General features: G+C 38.0%; 1 protein-coding gene across 4 annotated transcripts in view; it reads right to left on the reverse strand.

Moving 5' to 3' along the window:
* Window positions 1–11,511, reverse strand: part of PCSK5 (proprotein convertase subtilisin/kexin type 5) — a 463,699-nt gene that overhangs the window by 155,146 nt on the left and 297,042 nt on the right. For 2 of the 4 annotated variants that reach the window (XM_032290888.1, XM_032290887.1), the window contains exons 18-20: window positions 10,380–10,477; window positions 9,838–9,967; window positions 9,330–9,445 (exon numbers count right to left, since the gene is read on the reverse strand). In XM_032290888.1, the coding sequence (XP_032146779.1) occupies window positions 9,330–9,445; window positions 9,838–9,967; window positions 10,380–10,477 (344 nt within the window). Of the gene's footprint in view, window positions 1–3,140; window positions 5,784–9,329; window positions 9,446–9,833; window positions 9,968–10,379; window positions 10,478–11,511 lie in introns of those variants that run through there. The other 2 variants (XR_004272619.1, XM_032290889.1) reach the window with 2 other exon arrangements.

Genomic DNA, 11,511 nt, shown 5'->3' on the forward strand with positions numbered 1-11,511 from the left:
TTAGTTGCAGTGGACTAGTTTGACATGTTCCACTTTGTAGATATTTAATAAAGATATTTGATTTTGATATTTGCAATCTTATTTGTGCATTTTAGAGTCAACTCTATTTTTAAGGTTTCATGCTATTTTTGGATGTCCTTGGGAAGCTTGCAGTGCAAGGGCATGGAACCTTAGCACATGATGAGTGAAGTGAGCTTGTTCCCTTCACTCCTGACAATATTTTATACCCTTTAACGGCACAAACAGATTCACATTATAACCACGTGTTTTATATCTGTGTGTCTGTTTCCCTCATTAGACTCTAAGTTTGAAGAGGGTAAGAGACACCTTAGAACCTAGTTTGTGGCAGGAACTCAATATTTATTTATGGAAGCAATTCTTTTGGAAGGAGAAAAAGCTAAGTCCAGGGACCCAGTGTGCTTTCTATCTTCACTTGAGAAAAGGCTCTTACCCTCTACTTTGCAACATATGTAATGTGGACTTGCTTTTCTCCAGCACTCTTAAAAAGGAATCGGTGTTGTCCAGAATGTTGAAGCTGTGGGCTTGAGTCCCAGCCACACCCCTTACTAGCTGTGCATCTTGCATCAGAAAATCAATGTCTATCGGCCTGATTTTTGTGTGGGTCAAATTAAATAAATACATTTTAGTAAAACTCTGTGAAGCTTAAAACACTGTATTTTAAAAATAATGTACTGTTTTCTAAAATGAAAAAAAAAAAAAAGTTCTTATAACTCAGGCCTCAGGGAATGTTTCTGGAATTTTCTAGAAAGTAGGATACAAAATTTATCTTTTGTTGCCTGACACCTGGCCCTAAAAAAACCCACAACTCAATCCAAACAATGGTCCGTTAGAGAGAAGGCCTTGTAAGAAAGACCTTTGGTAATAAGCCAGTCAAACTGTCCCTGTAAGTCCCTTGGAAGTAGAGAATGGGGAGTGCTGGCTGTCTCAGGTCACATTCTGGTCTGCCGAAACTTAGTGATGGTACATAACTGCATCTTCATTGCTCAAGAACTGAATCTGGACCTGATCTTCACCTCTTCTGATGAAGAGGAGACAGGATTATACAGATTGTAGCCCCATTTCTAGGTGCCAAATAGTTCTAATGAGCTACAGTGAAATTAAGTCTACCTTGACTATGCCCTGCTAAATATGTCAAAGGCTCTAAAGTATTCTGCTGAGAACTTCAGATTTTATGAGTCGACAACAAAAATTACATTTGGAAATGGATGTTGACCAGAGGAGAGAAGCAGATCTCTGCCATCTACATGTATTGGGTACAGGGCCTGCCTGGGCCAGGTGAGGTCACAGTGCAGCTGGCTTCTGTTCCACCTCTGCCGTCTTGTGCTAGAGGATGGGAGGAGGGGGTATTAAATTGGCTGGGCCGTAGTTTAAAATTGCCTCCAATATGCAATTTCTATTCAACACACTGCTGTCTCCCATTGCTCTCTTTGTGCAAGGCTGAATGGTAATATGGAAGCTGTTAAGAATGAATGCCTATTTTATATTTTAGTTGCATGACATTCTTTTTACATGAGGGGAGTAAGATGCTATGTATTCATTTCTATACTCAGATATGCCGCAAGTATTGACCACTTTGATTGAGAAATTTCAATTTGGTAGTTCTATAGCAGTCACCTCCCCTTCTTCACCAAATACTCAGTTTGTAAGGTCTTCAAAAATGAAGTGTAGATTATTTAATGGAAAATAATGATTCTGGTAGAAGAAATCAGAGTGACAAGCCTCTTGATAACTAGAGTGGACAGTGAGTGATAATTAGTGATTTTCCATGGATGTGGGGGTTGAGAATGGGCGCACTATCCTCCTTCTACAAAGTGTACACATGTAGATTTTTCTGGACAAATCCACCCAATTTTGAATCACTGTTCTTTGTAGCAATAGATAATTAGATTAAAACCATGAAAACATCTTACTTCCCTAAGCATCTTATATGCAGCAACTTCATTGGTAATGTTCTTCCCCCTCTCTTTCCGTCTGCCTGGGTAATACTCCTTTATGCTTCAGAGACCAATTCTAGCTCCACCTGCTCTAGGAAACTTGACCTGACCAGTCCAATTCAAAGGAATCTCTGCCTGTTCCAAACTTAACAACTCAGTGTACCACTCATTTGAGATTTGGCGTGTACTACTTCCTGTGAATTGTCTTCATGTTAAATTTTATTATTATGAGTCTGGGTATGGAATTTCAATTTGTTTCAAGTCTATGTGGCTCAGTTTTCTCACGTGTAAACAGAGGATAATATATTCACCTCTAGAGTCCTTCTGAAAATTGAGAGAGAATATATTTACATCAGTATGTATATACATATATTCTCAGATTGCGTAGTACATAGTAAGTGATCTATAAAATTAATTTCTCTCCATCCCCACAATGGGACTTCAAAGCAGAAACCTTGTTGTATCTCTAGATCTTTAAACCTAGTTGGAGCTCAATTTGTTTGTGGCTTTGGCTGATTTATCATTTCTTTTCCCCAAAAGGCAGAGAACTGAATCTTTAAGACTAGTAATTGCATTTCAGGCATGGTTCAGAAAGATCTATACTCCACTGCTGTTTTTAGCTAGCTTGTTCAGTCCCACCCCATGGTATGTACTGGAGATTTATTTTAGACAAAATCATCTTCTAGAAAAAATCATCTTCCAGACAAAATCATCTGCAGACATCCAGCCAATGTCAACAAATTGAAGTCACCTTCTCCTTTAACAGCTTTTACACTGCCTACCTCCTAGTCCCCAGCCACGGCCCTCACCCCTATGGCACATAATAGTCGGTGTGTTGTGCTTTAGAGGAAGAGCGGGACCAGGTGGGCCCTATTCTGGGGACCAGCATCTGTATAATCTGATAGAAATGATGCCAAATTTTATAGATTTTTTTCACAGCCTTGCTTTCTAAAAATGGGATTTAACACAAATTCATGACCAATTCTAACCCATTCCTTTCTTATACTGCTGTTTCTCACTCCCTCTCAATTCCCTCCTCTGCTCACTCTTTCTTTTCCAACTTTATTTAGATGTTTCATGCATCTCCACCCTTTCCTTTATATTCAGCTTCTAGGTAGAAACAGGGAAGTTTCTCATGACCTTACTCTTTCAGAGAAGTTTATAAATGGGTATGAACAGATCAAATAAACAGGAACTTAGGTTAATTTAATAGAAAAAATAAAATATGGAATAACATTGATTTTGGCCAGTATCAATTACAACCATTCTACTATATTTTACAAAAAAACAACTGAACATTTTACACATGTACAGTATTTTTCAGTAAAAGTGGATTTGGATTTAACAATGGGTCACTAGTTAAAAATCAAAAGACAAAAGAAAAACAGAAATAGGACTTTTGTCTCTAGAAGGTTAGAGCATTTGTTGAGTCTCCAAACTTTGTACTATCCATTACATATATCTCATTATGAATATATATATATATATATTTGTACATAATATATAACATTAACTTAAACTTTGAAAGCATTATGTTCTAGTTAATAATGTTATGTAGATAAATGAGGCAGTAACACACTAGTAGTTAAACCAGGATTTCCTTGACGTGCACCTGCATGGTCAGTGGGAAATGGAATGCACACAGGTAGACCCCAGTGAATTTTGTTGTCATGTTGATGGTTATTTGTCTAAGAAAACAAATATCACTCTTATCTTTCCTATCACAGTAACCTTGTGCCTCAAATATTATGGGCTGGTTGAGTTATACAGATTCCTTTGCGGGAAAATCCGGTTTTGCCATCTGCTTGACCTTGCTTTGGTCTTGTGCTTGCATTTGTCATTTAAGACTGTAACTTTAAATGTAAAACTATATGGTGTGCCCAGGATTAAATTTCATTTTTGTGTGTGTGTGTGTCAGAAGGGCCTGCAGTGTTATAAAGGGGAAAGTTGCTTAGCAAAATCAGTTGGTTCCCTAGTTACTTATGAATCATTATGTGATTCCATAAAATTACAATGCTAAGAAGGTCATCAGACTATTTACTTATTATTCACCTTGGATTGTAAGTTCTCTTTGATGTCTAGAAATATTTTCAAGATAGGCTTTTTATTAGCTTGCTATTTGGATGGGGACCTTAGCAACCACTTCCCAGCTCTTTCTAAGGATAGTCTATATTGATACCCTTCCTCTTCTCAGCTGTGACTCCAGCAGCGTCTTGGAAGTGAGGCTCTCAGAAGCATGAAGCCTGCAAGATGGCTGGTCACTCCTAAAGCAAATGAGGTTACCAATGAAGCTTTGATATGAAGAAACTTGTTATCAGTCTATCTATCGCCCCTAAACAGAGAAACTGTCAAAAGATCTATAAGGTTTCATCGTTTCTGGCCACTAATCCAAACAGTTTTCTCATAATTCAGTCTTCTAGTTTCCATGAAGCTTTTAGAGAGTTATAAAAAAACAGTGAAAATATTTCTTAAACAAAAAACAGATGATCTCAACATTCGGTGGACAGGTATGTAATAGTATGGCATAGTTACAGAGGGACAGAGGAGTGGGGAAATAAGAGAACTAGAAGGCTACAATCATGCCGCCCATATTCAATTTCCAGTTTTATTTTCTTAAAATGACAAAATGAAAAAACTTCTAATAAGCACCATTGAAAAACGTTGCCTGGCCAACATGGGCATGAGTTTAAATATTATTTAAATAAATTTCATTTCTTAAAAATACAGGACCTCTTAGAAACTTTTGACCCCAGGAAGAAATTTCCTGCATCATATCCAAAATGCTTCCCACCACGACAAATGGAATTTCTGATGGCCTTGACAAAAATGGGGATAATGGCTAGATAGCACCAAGAGATTGTGCAGGGTCTACAAAGTTAACAATCTGAATTTCAGGGAAGCTGGATCAGCCTCAGCTCTTCTATGTACTTCTGCATTCTGTCCATCTGTCCATCACTAATTTGACTATACAGAGCAATCCCATTTGGCAAACTGTGTGTAAAATAACCCACTCTACAATGGAAAAGCCAGTAGCAGCAAGTCTATTTGATGAAACCAGTGGAGCAGACTTATCAAGTGAGTAATACGCAAAAAACCAGTATATAATGCATGAAGTAAATGATGTGTGGAGAGTATCAATGTTTCACTGTGAAATACCAAGACAAACGACACTGAACACAACTCTGTAGGATGTTCCTAATGCCCTCAGGTCCAGTTTTCTGTCATTTCCCCCAGTGGTGGTTTCAAGCATGCAAGAGCTTTCTTTTTCATTTTTGTCTATGTATGCTCTTGCGATGTTTTGGAAAGGTATTTTTAGGAGTCTCAAAGGGGAAACAAGCAAGTCAATGCAAAAGGGAAAAAAACGGACCTTCAAAACCAGGGCAGGAAATCAAATCATTACTTTAACGTCAAATTTTGGCATCAAATGCTTTGGTCATACAATACTGTCTCTGTGGTTCTGGCTGTTTAGCACTAAACACCCAGTTATAAAAGGTAGGCTTGTTGTAGGTTTATTTTTTTTTTTTTTTTCCATTTAAGTTCTGACAAAACAGTTCACCATCTCCCTGCACAAACTTGAGAGAGAAAGAAAAAGAGAGCAAGAAAGAGAGAGGTGGCTTGCTTTTTTTTTTTTTTTTTTGGCTTGTTTTTTTTCTTTTTAATAATATGGAATAATCTATAAGTCTACAGGAACAAAGAAATCTAAGATGGCTGCTCAGCCTTGAAATGTACATGTTTTGCAGCAAAGTTGTTGAAGAACCTTCCGTTGGCACAGATTGTTCTTTTTCACAAGCATACAGAAGCCTCCTTCCGCCCAGGACTCTTCCGTTGCTTTCCCAGAAGTCAGCAAGAGAAAGGGGGAGTTGAAGACAAGAGCAGCATGATGTACACACGGAAGAAGGTTGTGATTGGCCAGAGAGGCAGATTTGGGGGATTGGAAGAGGTCATTCAGGAGTAGTCAACAGGAGGAAATGTGGTCCACCCAAAGTGATTTCAGTCAACAGCATTGTTTTCAAGGAGAGACATTGCAGTCCAATGGTAAATGTGATTGGTATCCATTTGTGAAAGGAAAAAAAAAACAAAGATTAGAAAAAGAATAAATTAGAAATCAATAACACAAGCATGAAATTTTTCTTCTTTGAATTACCTAGAGCAGGGAGTATACAGTCATTTATACCATATTTCATTGAATCTAAGACAAAATTTAAGATGCATCATCATTTTAAGTAACACAAAGGAAAAGATACTTCATATTAAACTCTGACACAGTATTTTATCAGTTAGGATTTTAATTTTATACTTATTAAAAGTTATTTGTTATGTTTACGTAACATTGTTTTGTTTCCATGCTTATGCAAGAATCTTTGCTTTGAATATTGAACGATAGTTTAGTTTTCTGAAGCTCTTTAGAACTGCCATTAAATTCAACACAAGAAGTAGACAGTGCCTAACTCAGCTGAACAGATGTCTCTGCAGCCAAGTCTCATATCTGGGCAGTAACACTGGTATCACATCAGTTTTCTGGTCAAAAGCAGTTGTAAACTGCCACAAATTACATAAATATTACATCAGTTTTCTGGTCAAAAGCAGTTGTAAACTGCCACAAATTATAAGATGCATCTAATTTCAGAGATGTTAAAATGTAAAAAAATACATGTCTTAGAATCACAGAAATATGACAGTTGAAAGAGAATAAATAAAGCATCCTTAAATGCAGCTGCCATGTGATTTCAAAAGCCTGGTGAGCCATCAATGATCTCATTCTGTAACTGACCTGAAAATGGGCTGACTGCAGATATGATTCTTCATTTCCCACTTCTGCTCACAATCCTAACACTCCACTTTGAGCAAAGTGCCATTTGACATAATGTGCCCCGTGCTCACCATGATTTAGGGGAAGTAGTTAAAGCATCGCAACTCTTGAAATGCTACCAGGTGCTATTGGTGAACATTTCAAGTTACAATGGATTTCCTACATCTTTTTTTTTTTTTTTTGGACAGAGTCTTGCTCTGTTTCCCCGGCTGGAATACAGTGATACGATCTCTGCTCACTGCAACCTCCATCTCCAGGGTTCAAGTGATTCTCATGCTTCAGCTACCCAAGAAGCTGGGATTACAAGTGCGTACCACCATGCCCAGCTAATATTTGTATTTTTAGTAGAGATGGGGTTTCACCACGTTGCTCAGGCTGGTCTCGAACTCCTGGCCTCAAGTGATCCACCCACCTTGGCCTCCCCAAGTGCTGGTATTACAGGTGCGAGCTACCACGTCCAGTCCAATCACTTCCATCTGCCTGAATTTTCTGTTACTAACTTACAAAAATTTCTGGTTGTATTCAGAAATAGGGGAACCATGTTTTTAAGTAAAGGAGGCACTTGCTGGTAACTAAAAAATGATGCATGGTCCCCGGGGTGCTACCACCCCAAGCCTCTCTCACCCCAGTGTGCTACAGTCGAATCAGCCCCGGCAAGAAAACCTTGGAACACAGGGCCGGAGACCAATCATATACTGGAAAGGCCATGGAGATGCAAAGTCACCTATGATGCTCCAAAGAAATGAGACCACAAATGATGTCCTGTCAGTGCTGTCATGTGCCCAGATCTTTCTGACACCTTTTTGAGATTCCTTATAGGGAGTTGTGGAATAACCAGATGTAAGTAGTATTATCTTCTTCATATTTTAGGGATGGTGGAAATGAGGCCCAGAGAAATTCATAAGCTGCCTAAGGCCTGGAGACCAGATATAAACTATAGCATTCTGACTTCCAAGTCCACATTGTCCTGACAGTGGCACTGTTTTTCCTTTCATGAAATTTCCAGAAGGAGAAACATTCAAAAGAAGGGAACGAATAAACCTAGGGCAATGATTATGTCAGTCAGATTGTTCCAACTGCATATTTTTGTTTTTCTATTTTTATAACAATCAAAAGATGTTTTGAACAATAGTTTAAACAATTTCTTTCTACATCACTGATGTGTAATTTCTGCATAAATTTAGGAATAAATTGTAGGGTCCATTCAGCATAAGTTATTTCAAGAGTCAAAAAAGTTCACAAAATGTTGGAGTTGGAATAATTTAAATTCATTCATTTTACAGATGGGGAACCTGAGGCTAGAGATGTGAGGAAATTTGGTGTTAGCTAAATTGTTAGGGAGAACTGGATGTGCAGTGGTTCTCAAACCTGGCTGCAGACTAGAAACACTTGGGAAGTTAAACCCATGCTCATGGGCTGCACCCCAGATCAATTCAATCAGAATATCTGGGGATGGTGCTATGTCCCAGCCTCTTGGTTGAGAATCACTGGTGCAAAGAACAGACCAACGCTCTGAAATATTCGGTCTGTCACTTCCTAGCTCTACACCTTGGGTTTTCCCTTCTGCAAGATGAAGATATTACTTCATCTAGTCCAACAGGCTTAGTGAAAGATTCAGATACCATTTAATTACTATTTATATATAAAAATTATAAGCAATCCAAATAGATTGGCTAAAAACTACAGAATCTTCACATGATTGAATTTTATGCAGCTATTAAAAATAAAGTTTTTTAAAACTTTGTAAAAACATAGGATAATGTTTATGCCTAATGCTTAGTGCAAAAAGCAAGATAAAAAACTATGTGCATGGTATTTTTAAAAATCTGGTGAAAAGTACATACGGTAAAAACTGGAAAGAAATACATCAACATTTAACTAGAAAAGGCTACATATTATATAATTCCAATTATATAAATTCTGGAAAAGGCAAATCTATGGAAACAGTAAAAAAAAAAAAAAAAAAAAATCAGTTGTTTCCAGGTGTTAGGGGGAGGGAAAGATGAGTAGGCAATTCACAGAGGAGTTTTAGGTCAGTAAAACTACTGTCCATGGCACTATAATGTTATACATTTGTCCAAACCCACAGAATGTACAACCAAGAGTGAGCCCTAAGGTAAACTGTGGACTCTGGATGATAAAGATGTGTCACTGTAGGTTCATTAATGTAACGTATGTTAACCCAGCACCTTCTAGTGCTGGATATTGATAGTGGAGGAGGTTTATGCCTATGTGAGGGGAAGGGGGTATATGAGAAATTTCTAAACTTCCTACTCAGTTTTGCTATAAATCTAAAACTGCTCTAAAAGATAAAGTTTATTAACGTACAAAATTAACTTGAGCCATATTGGCCAGCACCACTACAGCTGATTTATTTCTTCCTGCAATTCAAACAAACAACAAACAAAGGGCATAAGTTCAAGAGGAATGAATGCCACCAAAATATTGGGCATGTCCTATCTGAGGCATGCTTGTGAGTTTCCTTTTTAAGTGGGAAAATATTAGTCCTGAAAGTAGAAAGATTATACTTTGCTCAGAAGATCAATATGGGCAGTTGTACTCACCATCCTTGCAAATGGCTCCCATTTGACACATTCCTAAGTCTAAGAGATACCCACTGGGGCAGCTTGTACAGTTCTTAAATCCTGGGCCATTGCACGTCAAACAACTGGTATCACATCTATGAGAAAAATGTACCAATTTTAATCCATTCACACATGCACAGAGGAGGGTGTGTTTATTAGCGACCTCATAATATCTTTAATTATCCCTCTGAAAATGACACAAAAATCTTTTCTCACAAAAATTTGATGACACAGGTAGACACTGTGATTTTAACAGGTATGGAGCATGTACTTAAAATTGAAATATTAGTTTAAAGGTTTTAAGGTGCTCCCGAGGCAAAGGAGGAAAAATGTCAAAGATAAGCTGGGTTAAAGCTTTAGATCAGTGCCCACAGGTACATGTTTAAACCTAGTGTTTTGACATATTCTAAGTTTTCTTATTTTCTTATGAAGAATTTAGGTCTAAAGCGGCAGGGCCCCTTAGGGCCGAGGGGGCAGATCCACTTACTTTTTGCAGGATTTGTATCCGTTCTCTGAAGAGTGGTCAAGGTAATAGCTGATACTGCAGCTCTGCACGCATCTCCCATCCTCCATGAAGTAGCCCTCTGTGCAGTTAATGCATCCATCAGCTCCTGCTCCTTAAAAGCAAGACAAACACAGGAAATGAGAAAGCCTTCGTGGATTCTTCTTTAATAGTTTGATAAAATGCCATCAATCCGCTATAATTTTAAGATTAACAATTTACTATTCATGCTTTTTCTTAATTTCCTTGGGAAAAAAGCCTTCCCAGTTAAAATGGAACCTCTTGTCAAAAACATCGGCTCTCTTTTGAAAGAGGAGATCTCACTGGCCGTGTAGGTTTCTCAACAAGGAGAGGATGCTGGTGATTGCTTGACTTTCAATGGGATTACATGCACAATTATCAAAGAGAAAGGCACTTCTCCAGCATTACTTTAAAAATATCAAGTGGGTTGTATGAGTGACAGCTAAAACCAGAAAGAAAAGCAAAACCAGAACCGGGAGAATGAAGAAAAGGACTAGGGAAGGTACCAGCACAAGTGGCGCAGAAGCGGTGGCAGGGCTGGCAGTTCTGGCCATTGAAGTATCGTCCATCTTCACAGGAGACAGAACACCGGGATCCCTGCAGGCTGGAAGAAGTAAAAAGGGAGCTTGAAACAGACTGTTGTGATCATGCCAAAGCGTAATGACTCCCCAAACTCCATATGTAACAGATGCAGTTTCCCTCAGAGGCCAGTGGATTTGGCAAAGCTTCAAAGCAGGGGAAATAGCCCATGTGCCCTCTTTTTTTCCCCTCCCAATGCTTATAATGCTTCTCTGTGCCTCCAATGATGTCTGCAGCATGCACACGTGCTGCTAGGCTTTTGGGACATTCTCCTTAATTTGTTAGACTAATGAGCACACTCCTGCTTTGCGCCATGTCTTAAGACTCAGAGCTTTTAAAAAGTATTTGATTGACAAAACAATCACACTGTCTGACAATATGCCTAACAATTTAATATCCAGACTTACTACATAATAAAGAGTTATTTCATGACTACAAATGCAATACAAACACATTGTAAAACGAATTATGACTGAATAAAAGTGTACAACCATCCTGTCCAACCCAAAGCTCAAACTCTCTGGAGTAGCCGTTCTGATTTTAAATGTTTCTGATTTTAGTCTTCTGTGGGTTCTCATCAAAGTAAGATTTAAAATACTTTTGCCTCTTTTCTTGATTTATTCATTTTTAAACACTCTAATGAAAAATTTATCAAAACTATGTAACTGTACTGCTGTTTCCCCAGTCATCTTGATTTTTCTTTGTTGTATTATTATTTAGTATTTCTGGGAGTTATCTACATCATATTAAATAATCTATCTAAATTTCTATTTATCTAGCAATATGAGATAGTATCTAATGAGTTGTCAGAATGTCAAATGAGAAATGCATATTTTTCTCTCCTAATTTATGTCAGCTATCATATTTTTCATAGTCTATAGGTTGATTCTTAAAATTGAAAATGAATACAAAAAATTTACTATATTTGTCTGGGCATGGTGCTTATATCTGTAATCCCAGCACTTTGGGAGGCCACGGTGGGCAGATCACTTGAGGCCAGGAGTTTGAGACCAGCCTGGGGAACACAGTCAGGCCCCATCTCTACAAAGCCTTAAAAAA

The sequence above is a fragment of the Sapajus apella genome, unplaced genomic scaffold (assembly GCF_009761245.1).
Source record: "Sapajus apella isolate SASKATOON/1434 unplaced genomic scaffold, GSC_monkey_1.0 scaffold24, whole genome shotgun sequence".
Lineage (NCBI taxonomy): Eukaryota > Metazoa > Chordata > Mammalia > Primates > Cebidae > Sapajus > Sapajus apella.